Below are 20080 nucleotides of genomic sequence, written 5' to 3'. Positions count from 1 at the left end.
CCCAAAGGATTGGGTTGATTAACAGGACATAGTGCTCATTGGATGTGTGACTGTCACTTTGTATGATCCATGCGTAGATTTTTTTGGAGTATCCTGTGGCGACCACTTTTGTTAACCCTTACCTGGTTCGGGTATGTTATGTTGTAACCACTTGTGCTAAGGTATATTCCGTGACTGTCACCTTGTGATATTTCTACGTGGATTTCAGGATGACTTGATGGATAAGATCTTCGGCAACTGTTACTTCATTTTTCCCAGCGTGGAACCTGTGGAATTCTTTGTGATCACCTCCTCTCTACATTTTAAAGTGGATTTACAGTCCCTTCCCTCAGAGGTTGTATTAAGATCATCCTGAGCAGCTGCATCACTGTCTGGTTCAGAAATTGCAACATCTCGGATCAACAAGACCCTACAGCGGATAGCGAGGTCAGCTGAGAAAATCATCGGGGTCTCTCTTCCTGCCATCTCGGACATTTACACTACATGCTGCATCCGCAATGTTTCTTCCCCCAAGCTATCAGACTCCTCAATACCCAGAGCCTGGACTGACACCTTACCCTATTGTCCTGTTTATTATTTATTGTAATGACTGCACTGTTTTGTATACTTTATGCAGTCCTGGGTAGGTTTGTAGTCTAGTGTAGTTTTTTTTCTGTGTTGTTGTTACGTAGTTCAGTCTAGTTTTTGTACTGTCATGTAACACCATCGTCCTGAAAAACGTTGTCTCGTTTTTATTACGTACTGTACCAGCAGTTATGGTTGAAATGACAACAAAAAGTGACTTGACTTGACTTATTCTATGGATTACTGGACCTTTCTAGTTTGCCATCTTAAGACTTTAAGAACCGTTCCTACACTTGACAGTGCGGGAGACACAAACACCTAACATAGTTAACTTCTGGTTATTTCATGTAATTTTCTATACTTTGAGAAGGTACTAATAAATATAGTGGTTTTTTTCATTACAACTTGACTAATTTCTGATCTATTGCTGCCGGTATGTAACCTAAAACTGGGGGCTCGTTTGGGATTTTGAACATATCAGAGCTTATTGATTGATCGATTATCGATTTCATTTATTATTTCCCTTTTGATTGACTTGTGTGTGGAAACCAGCAACAATGGATATTGATGCACTTTTGGCATCACCAACCTCTGAGGCATTAGGGGAAGCCAAAAAGAAACACTTGTTACTCGTTGCTGAAAAGCTGAAACTTACTGTGGTAAAGTCGACTATGAGAAAGGCAGAGATTCAGAGGAGAATAGCTGAGCACTATGTATATGTGGCTGTGTATGAAGCTGAGGTGTTAGAAATGTTCCCTGAAAGTAAACTAAGTGACCCTGAGCTCCAGAACAAGCTTTAACAAATAAAGTTAGAGAAACATCAATTAGAGCTAGAGGTTGAAGAAAGATGATAATGAAGACAGCAAGAGGCTGCCGAAAGAGAAAATGAAAGGCAAAGGCAGTTTGAAGCCGCGGAAGCAGAAAAAGAAGAAGTTTGAGCTAGAGAGTTTAGAGAAACTGCAGCAAGGTGGTCCAATGTTTGACTCTGGTGATAGGTTTGTTGCCAGTCAGGAAGTTAAATTGGTCCCTCCATTTGATGAGGCTTAGGTTGATAAATACTTCCAGCATTTTGAGAAAGTTACTCAGAACCTATGGTGGCCAAGAGATGGTTGGCCTCTCCTGTTACAGAGTGTAGTTAAAGATAAGGCTCAGCAGGCTTATTCTGCCCTGTCAGTTGAAGATGCAACTGACTATGGGACAGTAAAACAGGCTGTGCTTAAAGCTTATGAGTTGGTTCCAGAGGCCTATAGACAAAGGTTTAGGAATTTGAAAAAATCTGTGAGCCAGACTCTTGTGGAATTTGCTTACAAAAAGTCTGTGTTTTGAATGTTGGTGTACATCTCAAAATGTGAACGATGATTTCAATGATTTGAAAGAGTTGATTCTAATTGAAGAGATTAAAAGGTGCATCCATAATGACATAAAGACATATTTAGATAAAAAGGATGCTGCAACTTTATAAGAATCTGCTAAGTTAGCAGATGAGTTTGCTCTACCCCACAAGTCTAAGTTTGCTCCAAGTAAGACTGTCTAAAAGAATAGCATGGATAATCAGAGTAAACCAGAAATCAGATCTGGGAATAGTGAGAAAGCTAAGGGTGAAGGGAAGCAATTAAAGGAGAAACGTTCTGGTCCTATTGTCACTATTGCAAGAAACCTGGTCATGTTATGGCTAGTTGTTTCCTTCTGAGGAAGAAAAAGGAGGTAGTTCCAGATGCCTGTATTCAGTGCTTTAAAACACCTGTGAACCCATAGGGTTCTGGACATTCGGATGAAGCTCTGTCAAAGGCTGAGACATCTGACTTAGTTAGGGAATAATTTATTCCTTTTGTGTCAGAGGGATTTGTTTCAATGAATGAAGGGTCGCCCCTGGTGCCAATGAAAATTCTTCGAGATACTGGGGCTTCTCAGTCACTCTTGTTGGACAATGTTCTAGAGTTTAGTGATGAGACTGCCACTGGTGAGGTAAATTTTATTCAAGGCATTGGGGGTGACATTGCTTTAGTACCTCTGCACAAGGTAATTCTGAAGTCAGAGTTAGTTTCAGGACTGGTTAAGATAGGACTACAGCCCAGTTTACCGGTGAAAGATGTTTCTTTGTTGTTAGGAAATGACCTAACAGGTGGCAGATTTGTCCCCGCAGTGCAGTTGACAACTAAGCATGTCACTGATGAACCAAAGGTGGATTCTAATGCTTATCCATCCTGAGCAGTAACTTGAGCTATGGCTAAGAAGCTTGCCTATGCAAATAGTCCTATGCAGAATGGTTCCAAATGGTTCCATGATAGCCAAAATCAGGACACAGGTTTTGAAGACCTATCAGTGACTTTCCTTCCTTCATTGTTGGACCAGGATCCTTGAACTAGGTCTGACTATAAAGATTTGTCTCTATCCAGGAAGGGGTTTATAGCAGAACAGACCAGAGACCCGGAGATTGCAGCCTTGAGAGATAGAGCTCTCTCAGGTGATGAGATTCAGAAGGTGCCAGTAGGGTATTATATCAAGAGTGGGGTGTTAATGAGGAAGTGGAGACCACCTGATATTCTGGCAAGTGAGGAAACGGCAATTGTTTACCAGGTTGTAGTTCCTAAAGTTTATAGAAATGATATTTTAAATTTGGCTCATAATATGCCCTTAGGTGGCCATTTGGGTGTGAGGAAAACTGTGGACAAGGTTTTGAAACAATTCTTCTGGCCTAGTTTGAGGAAAGATGTTGTGACATGTTGCCGAACATGTCACACTTGTCAGGTTGTGGGTAAACCTAATCCAAACCACATAGGGAGAGAGAGAGAGAGAGAGAGATCAAAAAAAGAAAATATACTTCACCCCAGACTACACTAATGCGTACCCCTGCCTAGTAGGGGTCAAAAATAATGAGAGTGTTGCTCACTGCGCTGTTTGCAACAGTGACTTTTCTATTGCCCATGGTGGGTTAAATTGTAAAAGATGTGTTGAGGTGAGTTTAACAGGTGTCATTCACTCATTAGCATAGCTAATGTCATTGAATCTCTTACTATCTTTCCTTTCAGTTAGTCCTGATGAAGGGTCTTGGCCCGAAACGTCAACAGTGCTTCTCCTTATAGATGCTGCCTGGCCTGCTGTGTTCCATCAGCATTTTGTGTGTGCTGTTTAAATTTCCAGCATCTGCAGATTTCCTCATGTTTGGTCATTGAAACTAGCTCGTTAGCTGCTAAGGAGCGACTCTATTACAGACACCCCCCTCTTCTGGAAGTTCCAGGAGTCTTCCACAATTGATGGTGCTACCTCCCTGAAATAAGTCTTTGCAGGGTGGGATGTCTGGTAATCAGGTCACCTCAGTGGCCCAGTGCAGCCCATTCCTGCATTTCGTGAACCCTCTTCTAAAGTTATTGTGGATTGTGTTGGCCCATTGCCCGAGACTAGAGCTAACCATCAGTATTTGCTAACCATCATGTGTACAGCATCTAGATTCCCAGAAGCCATACCTCTCAGGAATATAAAAGCTAAAACTGTGTCGAGGGCTCTTATAAAGTTTTTCACCCAACTTGGTTTGCCTAAAGAAATCCAGTCTGATCAGGAAATAATTGTATGTCAGGATTATTCCAGCAGATAGTTTACAAACTGGGAGCCAAACAAATTGCTTCATATGCATCCCATCCAGAATCCCAAGGGGCCTTAGAAAGATTCCATTCTACCCTCAAAACCATGATTAGGACATTCTGTATTGAAAATGAGAAGGATTGGGTTGAGGGAGTTCATTTGCTTCTACTTGCAGTAAGGAAGTCAGTGCAAGAGTCCCTAGGCTTTAGCCCTTCGAATTTGTGTTTGGGCACCAGGTCCAAGGACCTTTAGCATTGTTAAGAGCAGTGAGTTGACAATGACCTGCATATTAATTTGTTGGACTACATTTTAAAATTCAAGGACAGATTGCAAAGGGTTTGCAATATAGCAAGGGAAATTTTTAAATCAGCCCAGGAAAGAATGAGGCCATTCAAGCCAGGAGATAAGGCACTTGTTTTGTTCCCTGTGCAAACAAACCCTTTGCAAGCTAAGTTTCATGGTCCCTACGAAATTGTGTCTAAAGACAGTGATGTGGATTATGTAGTCAAAATACCAGACAGATGAAGGCCAATGCAGCTTTGTCATGTGACCATGCTTAAGATGTATCATCAAAAGCAGACTGCAGCTGTGGTGGTTGTTGTAAATAAAGATGGGCTTGAGCTCTTTGGGAATTTACTGACTGAACCTTATGAGTCCCATTTTAAATCAAACATTATTTCAGCCAGATTGACAAATTCAACTATTTTGGAAAATCTTGATCAAAATTGGCTCATTTACAGCCACAACAGCGGCAACAGATGAAGCAGTTGACCATGCAAGGTAGGGATTTGTTCCCTGATGCTCCAAAAAGAACCACTGTAGCCTCACATGATGTAGATGTCAGTGATGCCAAACGTATAAAACAACATAAGTATTGCATGAATATTGAAAAATTGAGACTTGCTGAACAAGAGATTGAGTATATGTTGGAAAATGGTATTGTTAGGCATTCTACTTCAGATTGTGTTATGGTACCTAAAACAGATAGTAGTATCAGGGTTTGCAATGATTACAGAAAGGTGAATGCTGTAAGTACCGATAAAAATCTTGTTTTTCTAATAAGTGTTTCTCTTTAAGCATTTCAAAACTGAACAGTGTTCCTTCCTTCTTTATGTTGCAAAGCACTGTTATTCCTTTAGCTGTCCAGTCCTTAAATCTAGCATCCAATTTATTTGGTGTAAAATCAGAGTCATATGCACACCATTTAAGAATTGCAATATCTCCCTCCAAATTATATTCTTTTATAGTAGTTTTCCATATTTTAAGAGTCAATTTCACCCATGGGTTATCAATAGTATTTATGTACCTTTGCAGGTTGTTATCAGCTAAAATTGCTTGTATGGGGATGGGAAGTACCCGCTCCTCAATGTTTTTCCATTGAGCGTCATATGATGGGTTGCATCAACATATCACAGCTCACAACTGTGCTGCAAAATAATAAACTCTGGAAAGCCCCATCCCCCCTTTTCCTTTGCTAATTGCAAAGTTTTGAGATGAACTCTAGACCTTTTACCCTGCCAAATATACCTTGAGGGCATCTTGTTCCATTCATTGAATTGATTTTGATTAATCTCTATTGGTAGGGTCTGAAAGAGATATAACAGTCTGGGCAGTATATTCATTTTAATAGACTCAATCCTTGAACTGAGACTGAAAAAAGGAATCAGGCTCCATCTTGCCACATCTTCCTTAATTTTTTTTATATATAAAGGCTGATAATTACATTCTGATAACTTTGCCAAATCTTTTGGCATAATGATGCCCAAATATTTGAAAGACTGTGTGCCATGCCCACGGGTATCAACTTTCAATTTCTCTTGGTGGGCTATAGTAATATGGAAGTAATTGGATTTTATCTATGTTGATCTTGTATCCTGATAATTGACCATATTGTTCAAAGGATTGTATCAATTTGGGTAAAGAGTATGTTGGTTGCCCTAGATAGATCAAAATGTCATGATCCTTCTTGAACCTGCTTAAAGTTCCACTTCCCATCCATCCAAAATAGTTTAAATCAGATGCAGATAAGGAAGCTGTTTGATGGAACATTCTGCTCTGAAACCTTCTCATGTCAGGTGAAGGGTTCTGTAAAAACTCCAGTGATGTGGTCTTTGTGATCCAATTTGTCTCCATCTGTTGCACTTGTGTCTTGGAGCACTAACCAGCTTGAGCAACACTTCTACTTCACATTACTCTCCAAAGAATAAATGGAAAGATGCAATAATATGTTTCTCTTTAGGCGTGCAAAGAATGGCACATAGACCATTTTCATGCCATCTGCCCCAGAATGTTAACACATTGTGCTGTTGGGTCTAAAACCTTTGATTCAAGGTGACCAGTTAAATTTGGGTAATTGACGCCATGAATCTGACAGGACACCATGTAGAGTCTCGAATATGGTAGCTATGTAATTTGTTAATCTTATCAAATTACTGAAACAGTTTATTTCTTTGTTTCCTCTCATCACAGGAAGATGGGGAGTGATCCGCCAAGGTCTCAGCAGTCCCTGGATACCAGATGGTTGGAAATGGGGAGGAATTGTCTCTGAACACTGTCCAGTTTGGATTGAGTTCTTCGTTGATTAGAGATGAAGCAGATACACTGGATTTCCATTAATTCAGCCATTGGTTATTCGGGGCAGCTGCCTACTTGGAACAACTCTTAAAGAACAAAAACCCATTGAGCAAATAGCCAGGACTTCCTTCATTTATTTGGGACTCTATACCACTTAATTGAGGCATGAGACTGTTGTCAAACTGTATCTAATTAGTGCCAGTTGCATACATTGGCATGGCCAATTACACCATTCTCAAAGCAAATAGTTTCTAAATAGCTTCCATTGTGTGTGTTTATGGCCAAAAATCAGTGATTTTTCTCACTGATTGTTGGTGAGTAAGACAATTCAGAACTGTTTTGTTCATTATCATTTCAAGCAATCAGGCTTGGGGATGCCAGAAATGGCAGGGGTGAAAATATATTGATTACATCTCTTCAACAAATTAGGAACTATGAAGAATTTGAAGGCCTCGGCAATCATAGAACATAGAATAATACAGCACAATACAGGCCCTTCAGCCCACAATGTTGTGCCAACTCTCCCATCTAACCCCCCCCCCCCCGCCTTAACTTCCTTCATATACCTGTCTCATAGTCTCTTAAATTTCACTAGTGTATCTGCCTCCACCACTGACTCAGGCAGTGCATTCCACGCACCAACCATTCTCTGAGTAAAAAACTTTCCTCTAATATCACCCTTGAACTTCCCATGCCTTACCTTAAAGCCATGTCCTCTTGTATTGAGCAGTCATGCCCTAGGGAAGAAGTGCTAGCTGTCCACTCTATCTATTCCTCTTAATATCTTGTATATCTCTATCATGTCTCCTCTCATCCTCCTTCTCTCCAAAGAGTAAAGACCCAGCTCCTTTAATCTATGATCATAATGCATATTCTCTAAACCAAGCAGCATCCTGGTAAATCTCCTCTGTACCTTTTACAATGCTTCCAAATCCTTCCTATAGTGAGGCAACCAGAACTGGGCACAGTACTCCAAGTATGGCCTAACCAGTGTTTTATAGAGCTGCACCATTACCTCGTGACTCTTAAACTCTATCCCTCGACTTATGAAAGCTACAACCCCATAAGCTTTCTTAACTACCCTATCTACCGGTGAGGCAACTTTCAGGGATCTGTGGACATGTACTGCCGGAACCCTCTGCTCCTCCACACTACCAAGTATCCTACCATTTACTTTGTCCTTCTAAAGTATGCCACCTCACACTTCTCCAGGTTGAACTCCATCTGCCACTTCTCAGCCCACTTCTGTATCCTGTCAATGTCTCTCTGCAATCTTTGACAACCCTCAACACTATCCACAACACCATCAACCTTTGTGTCATCTGCAAACTTGCCAACCCATCCATTTACCACCACATCCAGGTCATTAATAAAAATTGCGAAAAGTAGAGGTCCCAGAACCGATCCTTGTGGGACACCACTAGTCACAACCCTCCAATCCGAAAGTACTTCTTCCACCATAACCCTCTGCTTTCTACAGGCAAACCAATTCTGAATCCATCTGGCCAAACTTCCCTGGATCCCATGCCTTCTGAATAAGCCTACCATGTGGTACCTTGTCAAATGTCTTACTAAAATCCATGTAGATCACATCCACTGCACTACCCTCATCTATATGCCTCAAAGAACTCTATCAGGCTTGTTACACACCATCTTCCCTTCACAAAGCTGTGTTGACTGTCCCTGATCAGACCATGATTCTCTAAATGCCCATAGATCCTGTCTCTAAGAATCTTTTCCAACAGCTTTCCCACCACAGATGTAAGGCTCACTGGTCTATGATTACCTGGACTATCCCTACTACCTTTATTGAACAAGGGGACAACATTCGCCTCCCTCCTAATCCTCAGGTACCATTCCCGTGGACAACAAGGACATAAGGATCCCAGGATCCCAGCCAGAGGCTCAACAATCTCTTCCCTCGCCTTGTGGAGCAGCATAGGGAATATTCCATCAGGCCCGGGGGGGGCCTATCCGTCCTAATGTACTTTAATAACTCCAGCACCTCCTCTCCCTTAATATCAACAGGCTCCAGAACTTCAGTCTCACTGATATTGTCCACACCATCATCAAGTTTCCTCTCATTGGTGAATACCGAAGAGAAGTATTCATTGAGGACCTCACTCACTTCCACAGCCTCCAGGCACATCTTCTCACCTTTATCTCTAATCAGTCTTACCTTCACTCTTGTCATCCTTTAGTTCTTTACATAATTGAAGAATGCTTTGGGGTTTTCCTTTACCCTACTCACCAAGGCTTTCTCATGCCCCCTTCTTGCTCTCCTCAGCCCCTTCTTAAGCTCCTTTCTTGCTACCCTATATTCCTCAATAGACCCATCTAATCCTTGCTTCCTAAACCCCAAGTATGGTAAATTTATCCCTAACATCCTGCAAGAGATCCCTAAACATCGACCACATGTCCCTGCAAAAACCTCATCCCAATTCACACCCACAATTTCTAGCCTTATTGCCTCATAATTTGCTATTCCCCAATTAAAAATTTTCCGGTCCTCTCTGATCCTATCTTTTTCCATGATAATGCTAAAGGCCAGGGAACGGTGGTCACCCACTGAGAGATCTGTGACCTGACCTAGTTTGTTATCATTCATCTTGAATGTTACAATAAAAATGAAGATTTGGAGGATGCAATCATCAAAAGCATTATATGAAGGCAGCCTATTATCTGCACTAGGTATCTGTGCTGATTTTGTTCACTTACAGTCAACCAAAAAAACATAGTAGCATACATTGGATGAATTCCTCCCTTGATAGCTATAGGAATTAATACACACTTTTATTGTGCTGTAGTAGTTTTGGTAGTCTTCCAGTTTGTTCTGAATTTCAATTAAATGTATAATTTCTGACTCAATTAAACAGTAACGTGTCTTTTTATACCTTTTTAACAATTTCCATGGAACTTTGACTAATTAATGCAGCCACTTGTTGGTCCTGAAGTGTCCCAATTAATTGGAATCCATTTGTATTCTGGACTGCATGACATTCCTGATTGAAGAATGACCAAAAGCTGAATTACTCAAAATGGTTGTTTAGTTTACTTCCAAGCTAACAAAATAATTCTGCAGTGGCACAGGATCTGTCATTTGTGAAATGCATTGGGTCAGCTGATCCTTCTGATTCATATGTCTCCTCCTGGTTTCCTTCAAAAGGTTATCCTTTTGATTGCTCCAAAATTCTGGAAAAATAATATTAAGAGTAATTCATATCCTAGATCCTCACTTTCCTTTTGGAAATGGAAGATTGAGTCCACACCAGCCATAGAGGACCCATCTTTACACTGTTTTGATCTTTTATATTTTCCCTACTCTTCCTCAACTTTCCCCAGATTCTACCAGTCACCAACACTAAAGGACCATTTACAACAGCCAATACATCTACCAAGCCTCACAGCTTTGGTATTTGGTAAGAAACCAGAACACCCAGGGAAAACCCATGCAGTGCTAAGGAGAAAATGCAAATTCCATGCAGAGAGCGCCTAGGGCCAGCATAGAGCCCAAGCCATAGGAGGCATGAGGCAGCATCTGACTGAATTCCTAGCTCATTCCCCACCAGAGTCAGACAACATCCACTTAAGAAGTATCTAGATAAGAACTTGAAACATCAAAGTATAGAAAGTTGTGTACAAATGCTGGAAATGAGATTAGAATAGGAAGCTCAGCATGACATGGGGAATGGGCCAAGTAGTCTCTTTTTGTTGTGTATAGCATTATAGATTACAGTTAGAGATGATGTGAACAACTTATCCAGCCTTGGTTCTGACTTGAAATCTGCTTTCTGCCTTTAATCTATGTTTGGAATTTTAACTTCTCAAGCATCTGCAAGTTTTCTGTTGTGAGGACAGCCTGGTGAATGGCCTTGGTTTCCCATGAGACAAGTGGCAAGTAAACACAGGCTACAAGGGGTGATTGATAAATTCAAAGTAAATTATAAAGTACATGTGGTATACGAGGGGTGATTAATAAGTTTGTGGCCTAAGGTAGGAGTCAATTTTAGAAAACCTAGCACATTTATTCTTCAACAATAGAAGGAGATGAGTTATTAACTTCAAACTTTCTGCATAATCACTCAAAGAGATTACCTGCATGTGCATGTAACAAGAGCTGTATGACTCATCTCCTTCTACCTTAGGCCAGGAACTTATCAATCACCCCTTGTACTTGTCTTAATAGAAGTCAAGGCCACTGACCAGGCTGATTTTCTGGAATCAGTTTGCAGGTAAGCTGGGTTTTAACACTTATCAACTGATCCCAGGTTGGGCCTGGTCATTGAACTTGGGATGTGGTTTCAAACCTCTTAGCACTGAGGCTTATGGTGGGTTATAGTTCCAGAACTATCAGAATCAGGTTTATTGCCACTGATATCAGGTTTATTACAAGTTTTGCACTTCTTAACCCATTCCTTCACCTGCCAGCTTGTATTCCTTCCCTTCCCCCAATCTTCTTATTCTGACTTCTTCACCCTTCCTGTATAGTCCTGATAAAGAGTCTGAGCCCGAAACGTTGACCGTTTATTCCTCACCATAGGTGCTGCCTGACTAGTTGAGTTCCTCCAGCAGTTTGTGTGTTGATCTTATTATCATTGATATATGTTGTAAAACTGGCTGCTTTGTGACAGCAGTACAGTAGAAGATACAAAATAGGATTTCCGGTGACGTCATCATCGAGAATGGCAGCTTAAGTCATTAGCTCCTCCGGAAAAACGCATATTAAGCACCGTTAACCCATCAAATATAGTAGTTTTCAAAAAATATTTGAACTAAAAAGAGGAGCAAGAATGGGGAAAAGGAATGGAAATAAAAAAAGTGACACTGCAGAGCCTGCGGCCGAGAGGAGTGCAGCAAGCGGCTCTCCTACCCGACCGCGTGCTAGCGAGGCATCATTCAGGCGAAGTGGCAAATATGATCGAAATCCTGAAAGAGATAAGGGAGTTCTGGAAAGAAATAGAGCAGCAGCTCCGTGATATTAAGTCAGAGCTCATCAGCGTCAACCAAAAAATAGCGGTGGCAGAGACTCGAATTCAGAAGGTGGAAGATCGCATTCAAAACATGGAACAGATACTGAATAAACAATAAAAATATTAAATCACCAAGAAGGTAAACTGCTTGACCTGGAGGGAAGATCACCGTGGAAAAATATCAGAATCTAAAAAGTTCCCGAAGGAGCGGAGGGCTTGTCTATGAAGGAGTTCGTCGGAAATTTACTGCGGGACACGTTGGATCTTCCCTCGGCTATGGAGCTGGAAGTCGAAAGAGCCCATCGTGCCCTCGTCCTGAAACCTACCCAGGATAGAAAGCCATGCTCAATAATAATTAAATTCCTTCGGTACAGCACCAAGGTGGAGATTCTATGAAGGGCTTGGGGTAAGAAGAGAGTGTTTTTAGACAATAAATTAATATATTTTGACCAAGATTACCCACCCCCTGCAGTCCTGCAGAAACGCAAAGAATACTCTGAAGTGAGTTCTTAAGCAAAAAAAATTAGATTTCAAACTCTGAACCCTGCTAAACTTCGAGTGTTCTATGACGACAAGACGCAGTTATACCAGACAGTGGAAGAGGTGACTACAGACATGAAGGCCAGAGGGTTGCCCATCAGCATGACCAAAACGAGGGAAAGCCTGGCTGAGGAATTATCCCGCTCCACTTTGGAAATAGTGCGAGAATCGAGAAGGCAGGAGACGGGAGGAGGCCAAGAGAAATATATCAGCAAGAGACCAGGAGTTTCCCAAAGACAATCCTCACCCCCTTCAGAAGAGCCATAAGCTTTGGCTCACTTTTAAAATGTTGAGAAGCTAAACAGAAGCAAAAGTAGACAGTGATACCTATCTTGAGAAATACTTATTATAATGTGGATTTTATGTTACTTAGTTGTTATTGTTTATTCGCTCACTTACTCCTTTTTCCCCACCAAAATGAGAATATATATATGTGTATGTAATATATGTGTGTGTGTGTGTATATATATATAAAAGGAGTACACAGGGAAATCTTTTCTGGGTTTACTGACTTTTATGAATACTGCAATGGGGGCCCTCAACTCACAAGTAGGACAGGTTATCCCCCACAGCTGGACATTTCCTCTAGCTCAACGCAGGGTCATCTACTAGAGACCTCAGCCTAGGAATCACACGTTCGTTGCCATTTTTGTTATTATTTGCATTTCTTGGTTCTTATTTGTTCAGGGAGTAGATCAATTAAGTTTTATTCTAATTTCAATGATACATTGACAGCTAAATACAGATGGCTAAGGATAAGGTAAAATTCATTTCTTTTAATGTCAATGGGCTATTAAATCCAATCAAATGTAATAGAATTTTATCCAAAATGAAAAAAGAACAAGCCCATGTAGTATATTTACAGGAAACTCATATAAGTGATAATGAGCATAAAAAACTAAAGAGAATGGGCTTCACTAATCTGTTTTTCTTCTCATATAAGTCAGGACATAGGAGAGGAGTTGCTATTCTTATCTCAAGTAAGCTAAATTTTGAAAAAAGTATTCAAAATGGGAGATAAAGAGGGCAGATATATTCGGGTAAGAGGGAACATAGACAGAAATTCAGTTACTCTATTAAATATATACGCACCCCCAGGAAGTGATATTGCTTTCTTTCAGAAGGTCTTTCAGGTGTTCAGCAAACAGCTGGCCCTTTCCCTACCCCCACACCGCCCATCTGACTGCGCTATCGACCTTCTTCCCGTGGCCTCGTTACCTACCAGTTGCCTATATAACTTGTCTCGGCCTGAGAAAGAAGCCAAGGAGAAATATATTAGTGAGTCTCTCGCAACGGGCATTATTCGACCCTCATCCTCCCCGGTGGGCGCTGGATTCTTCTTTGTGGGGAAGAAGGATGGCTCTCTCCATCCCTGCATCGATTACCAAGGCCTAAACCATATCACCATTAAGAACAAGTACCCACTGCCTCTTATAATTTCTGCGTTCAAGCCACTTCAGGGAGCCGCCATTTTCACTGTTGGATCTCCAAAACGCCTACCATTTGGTCCAGATAAAGGAGCGGGACGAGTGGAAGATGGCTTTCAATACCCCTTTAGGCCACTTTGAGTACCTAGTCATGCCTTTCAGCCTCACCAATGCCCCCGCCTTTTTTGAGCCTTGATTAACAATATCCTAAGACTTCATTAACCACTTCGTGCTTTTCTACCTGGATGACATCCTGATCTTTTCCGGCAATCCCCAGCAACACATGCACCATGTCCGTCAAGTCCTGCAGAGGCTGGGGGAGAATAAATTATTTGTGAAGATGGAGAAATGTGCATTCCATGTCCTCTCAGTCAGCTTCCTGGGGTATATCATTGAGGGGACAGGTGAGAGCTGATCCCGAGAAGATCGGGGCTGTAGCAGAGTGGCCCAAACCCATGGACCACAAGCAACTCCAACGGTTCCTGGAGTTTGCAAACTTCTATTGCCGGTTCATTAGAAACTACAGTCAGGTGACTTCCCCCCTTACCCGGCTTACCTCGCCCACCACACCATTCTGCTGGGATCCCGAGGCTGACTCAGCATTCACCAATATGAAGAAGCGTTTCACCACTGCCCCCATCCTGGTTCATCCGGACCCATCCCAGCAATTCATCGTGGAAGTGGATGCCACCGACTCCGGGGTAGGAGCAGTCCTATCCCAACAGGCAAGTTCAGACGAAAAGCTGCACCCCAGTGCCTTCTACTTTCGCTGACTGTCCCCTGCCGAGCGAAATTACGACGTGGGGAATCGGGAGCTACTGACAGTCAAGCTAGCGCTGGAAGAATGGAGGCACTGGTTGGAAGGGGCAGAACACCTGTTCGTGGTATGGACGGGTCATAAGAACCTGGAGTATAAGACCGCCAAGCAACTGAACTCCCATCAGGCCCGTTGGGCATCATTTTTCGGACGTTCCCAGTTTACCCTCACATACCGTCCAGGATCCAAGAACAGGAAGCCGGACATGCTATCCCATCAACATGACACCAAGGAAGACACCACCAGTCCCGAGACGATCCTCCCTCCAACCTGCGTGGTGGCATCCCTCTCTTGGGAGATCGAGGCGAAGGTAAGAGAAGCCCAGCGGGATGACTCCGATCCTGGAAGTGGACCCGGCGATCGCCTGTACATGCTAGCCTCCCTCAGGCCTCAGCTCCTCCAATGGGGACGCACATCCCAGTTTGCCTGCCACCCGGGAGTGATCGGACCCTGGCTCTCCTGAGGAGATACTTCTGGTGGCCGTCCATGGAGGGGGACACCTGCTCTTATGTCTCGGCATGTTCCATTTGTGCCCAGGGAAAGGCCTCTCATCAACCACTGGTGGGTCTACTTCCTCCTCTATCCATCCCTGGTTGTCCCTGGTCACACATCGCCCTGGACTTCATCACCGGTCTACCCCCCTCCCTCCTGCGGAAACACAACTGTCCTCACTGTGGTAGACCGATTCTTCAAGGTGGTGCATTTTGTGGCCCTCCCTAAACTCCCATCCTCGCAGGAAACCGCAGATCTTCTAGTCCACCATGTCTTCCACCTCCATGGACATCCTCTCCGATCGGGGTCCCCAGTTCATCTCCCAGGTATGGAGAGCCTTCTGTCGAGCCCTAGGAGCAACGGCCAGCCTGTCATCCGGCTTCTACCCCCAGACAAACGGGCAGACGGAATAGGCCAACCAAAACCTGGAGGCGACGTTACGTTGCATAACGGCAAACACCCGTCAACCTGAAGCGACCATCTCCTGTGGGTTGAGTACGCCCACAACTCCCTGGTGAGCACTGCCATTGGGAGGTCCCCGTTCGAATGCTCCCTTGGGTACCAACCCCCACTGTTCGCCACTCAGGAAGAAGAGATTGCGGTACCGTCGGTTTGGGACCATGTTGATCGGTGCCAGAAGGTTTGGGCGAAGACTCGCAAGGCCCTACTCAGATCAACAAACCGAAATAAGAAAACGGCCGACCGACACCGGACTCCAGCACCATTGTACCAACCGGGGCAGAAGGTGTTGCTTTCCGCCAAGGACATCCCGCTCAAATGCGAACCTAGGAAACTCGCCCCCCGCTTCCTGGGACCATTCAAGGTTGAAAGGATTAACAACCCCACAGCGGTCCGCATCACAAGTCCCTGCGATTTCACCCAACCTTTCATGTATCTCAGTTGAAACCAGTCTCCGTCAGCCCTTTGTGTCCCCCAGTTGGGACTCTTCCCCCTGCCCATCTCATCAACAACCTTCTGGCATACACTGTCCAACAACTGCTAGATGCACGCCGTCGGGCCAAGGGCCTTCAATACCTGGTGGACTGGGAGGGGTACGGTCCTGAAGAACGTTCCTGGGTCCCCTATCCTAGACCCTTCCCTCATCCAGGACTTCCATCAGGACCATCCAGACAGGCCCGGAGGAAGGCCGGGAGGTTCCCATTAGGGGGGAGTGGGTACTGTCATGGTTCTGGTCAGCCGTTCTCCTTTAACCCTTCTTTCTCACTGATCATGCCCCAATTTCAGTTAATTGCTGATAGTTACCCAATTACCGTACATCTGTCTTTCACTCAGAGACAGGGAAATAAAAAAGAGGATGACCCTAATACAGGTTGCCAGTTCATTGGTCAATTCTTGTGTGATACTTCGTTCCCTGTCTCATTAGAACTGGTAATTCTAAGTTCCGCTCTAGTTCTAGAGTGTCCCTGCGAATCCCGTCTCCTTGTCAAGATCCCCCTGGTTTCCTGCTCTATGTTCAAGCCTAGGCCAGCCTCCCCAACTGAGTCGATGTGCCAGTGTCCTGCACTAGGGTTTTCCTCCATTGCCCCCGTGTAACACCTTGTTCTCCTATACTCCAGAGAATAAAGTTCTAATCCATTCAACCTTTCCCTATAACTCAGGTCAACAAGTCCTGGCAATATCCTTGTAAATTTTCTGTCTCCTTTCAATCTTATTGATATCTTTCCTGTTAGTAGGTGTCTAGATCTTTACAAAATATTCCAGATTAGACCTTACCAATGTCTTAGACAACTTCAACATAAGATCACACCTTCATGGTCCTACCTTGGTTTGTCCTCCCAAAGTTCAACACCACACACTTGTCTGCATTAAATTACATCTCACAGAACTGTAGTTTCCAAGGTCAATTGACCACTTTAAATTGCCCAGAGTGCATCAGTTGGTGGGAAAACCTAGGGGAGAGTTAATGAGAGTGTGTGATTTGCCCATGCATTAGCATCAGAAGAGGATGACCATTCACAAGGCACCAGACTCCGACGATGTACTAGACAGAGTACTGAAAACCTATGCCAACCAACTGGTTGGAGTTTTCAAGGACATCTTCAACTTATCAATGCTGCAGTTGGAGGTTCCCATTTGCTCCAGAAAGCTATCAATCATACTGTACCTAAGCAGAGCAGGGTGAGCTGCCTCAATGGCTATTGACCAGTAGCACTCACATCTGCTGGGATGAAATGCTTTAAAAAGTTGGTTATAATGGCTAGAATCAATTGCTGCTGAGCAAAGACCTGGACCTGCTTCAATTTGTCTACAATAGGTCTATGGTAGATTCAATCTCACTAGTCAACTACAATACAATGTAAGGCTGCTGTTTATTGATTACAGCATGGTGTTCAACACCAACATACCCTCAGAACTAATCAACAAGCTTCAAAACCTGGCCCTCTTCACCGCTCTTTGCAGCACGTTGCATGGTTTTCTAATGGAGAGACCACAGACACTGCTGGCCAGTACTAACATCTCCTTCTCACTGACAATCAACACTGATGCAGGTCAAGGATGCATAATTGCCTTCAGCTCTATCCCTTTTCAACCATAACTATGTGGCTAGCCACAACTCAAACAACATCTAAAAATTTACTGATGACACCACAGTTGTAGGCAGAATCTCAGATTGTGTTGGTATCACAACAGCAACCTTGAATTCAACATCAGCAAGACCAAGGAATTGATTCTGTACTTCAGGAAGGGAAAGTTGGGTGAAACCACGCCAATCCTCGATGAGGCAGCAGCAGTGGAAAAGGTCAATCTTCTAGGAGTGAGCATATCCAAGAACATATCCTGGGCCTGACGTATTGATGTGATCATGAATCAGGCATGTCAACAGCCATCATTAGGAATTTGCAGAGATTTGTTATGTCACTAAAGGTTTTCAAATTTCTACAGATGTACCATGGAGAGCATTCTGACTAGATGCATTACTGCCTGATATGGAGGCTCTAGTGCACAGGATTGCAGAGAGTTGTAGACTCAGCTAGCTCCGTCATGGGCACAATCCTCCACACCATCAAGGATATCTGCAAGAGGTGGTGCTTCAAGAAGCTGGGATATGCCCTTTTTCATTATTGCCATGAACACTACACTCAATGTTTTAGGAACAGCTCATTCACTTCAGTCATTAGATTTCTGAATGGTCAATGAACTCCATTCACTATTCCTCTTTTGCAATATTTATTTATTTATAATTTTTATTGTAATTTATAGTATTTTTATGTCTTGTACTGTAATGCTTCCACAAAATCCTTCCACTAAAGGATGGAAGGGTACAGATGTACAATTGTACAGATTGTACATGGTGTACAAAGGCTGTTGTAAATCTAGTCAAGAAGAAGAGCTTATGAAAGGTTCAAAAAGCTAGGTAATGATAGAGATCTAGAAGATTATAAGGCTAACAGGAAGGAGCTTAAGAATGAAACTAAGAGAGCCAGAAGGGGCTATGAGAAGGCCTTGGCGGACACAATTAAGGAAAACTCCAAGGCATTCTATAAGTATGTGAAGAGCAAGAGGATAAGATATAAGAGAATAAGGACCAATCAAGTGTGACAGTGGAAAAGTGTGAATGGAGCCAGAGGTACTTAATGAATACTTTGCTTCAGTATTCACTACGGAAAAGGATCGTGGCAATTGTAGGAATGACTTACAGTGGACTGAAAAGCTTCAGAATGTAGATATTAAGAAAGAGGATGTGCAGGAGTTTTTGGAAAGCATCAAGTTGGATAAGATACTGGGACTGGATGAGATGTACCGCAGGCTACTGTGGGAGGCGAGGGAGGAGATTGCTGTTCCTTTATTCAAAAAAGGGAATAGAAATAGCCCAGGAAATTATAGACCAGTGAGTCTTACTTCATTGGTTGGTAAGATGGAGAAGATCCTAAGAGGCAGAATTTATGAACATTTGAAGAGGCATAATATAATTAGGAATAGTCAATATGGCTTTATCAAAAGTGGTCATGCCTTACAAGCCTGATTGAATTTTTTGACAATGTAACTAAACACATTGATGAAGGTAGAGCAGCAGATGTATGTATATGGATTTCAGCAAGGTGGTTGATAAGGTACCCTATGCAAGGCTGATTGAGAAAGTAAGGAGGTGTGGGATCCAAGGGGACATTGTTTTGTGGATCCAGAACTAGCTTGCCCACAGAAGGCAAAGAGTAGTTGTAGACAGGTCATATTCTACATGAAGGTCGGTGACCAGTGCTGTGCCTCAGGGATCTGTTCTGGGACCCCTTCTCTTGGTGATTTTTATAAACGACCTGGATGAGGAAGTGGAGGGATGGATTAGTGAATTTGCTGATGACACAAAGGTTGGAGGTGTTGTGGATAGTGTGGAGGGCTATCAGAGGTTACAGCGGGACATTGATAGGAAGCAAAACTGGGCTGAGAAGTGGCAGATGGAGTTCAACATAGATACGTGTGAGGTGGTTCACTTTGGTAGGTCAAATATGATGGCAGAATATAGTATAGTAAGACTCTTGGCAGTGTGGAAGATCAGAGGGATCTTGGGGTCCAACTCCATAGAACACTCAAAGCTGCTGCGCAGGTTGACCTTCTGGTTAAGAAAGCATACGGAGCATTGGCCTTCATCAATCATGTGACTGAGTTTAAGAGCCGAGAGGTAATGTTGCAGCTCTATAGGCTCCTGGTCAGACCCCACATGGAGCACTGTACTCAGTTCTAGTCAACTCACTACAGGAAGGATGTGGAAACCATAGAAAAGGTGCAGAGGAGATTTACGATGTTGGCTGGATTGAGGGGCATTCCTTATGAAAATAGGTTGAGTGAACACAGCCTTTTCTCCTTGGAGTGACGAAGGATGAGAGGTAACCTGATGGAGGTGTACAAGATGATGAGAGGAATTGATCATGTGGATAGTCAGAGGCTTTTTCCCAGAGCTGAAATAGCTAGCACAAGAGGGTACAGACAGACAAACATACTTTATTGATCCTGAGGGATAGTGAAGAAATATAGCAATATAAAACCATAAATAATTAAATAAAAATAAGTTAATCATGACAAGTGGAAATAAGTACAGGACCAGCCTATTGGCTCAGGGTGTCTGACACTCCGAGGGAGGAGTTGTAAAGTTTGATGGCCAC

At 43.1% G+C, this 20080-nt stretch overlaps 1 protein-coding gene across 1 annotated transcript in view; it reads left to right on the top strand.

The window, feature by feature from the left end:
- Window positions 1-9573, top strand: part of LOC132406688 (endonuclease/exonuclease/phosphatase family domain-containing protein 1-like) — an 83997-nt gene extending 74424 nt beyond the window's left edge. The window contains exon 8 of the mRNA XM_059992543.1: window positions 6613-9573. Coding sequence (XP_059848526.1) covers window positions 6613-6728 — 116 coding nt within the window. The 3' untranslated portion in view covers window positions 6729-9573. The remainder of the gene's footprint in view (window positions 1-6612) is intronic.
- Window positions 9574-20080: the final 10507 nt, after the last annotated feature.

Source organism: Hypanus sabinus, chromosome 17 (genome assembly GCF_030144855.1).
Source record: "Hypanus sabinus isolate sHypSab1 chromosome 17, sHypSab1.hap1, whole genome shotgun sequence".
NCBI classification, from domain to species: Eukaryota; Metazoa; Chordata; class Chondrichthyes; order Myliobatiformes; family Dasyatidae; genus Hypanus; species Hypanus sabinus.
The sequence above is the reverse complement of the archived record's forward strand: the minus strand, read 5'-3'. Positions and strand labels throughout refer to the sequence as shown.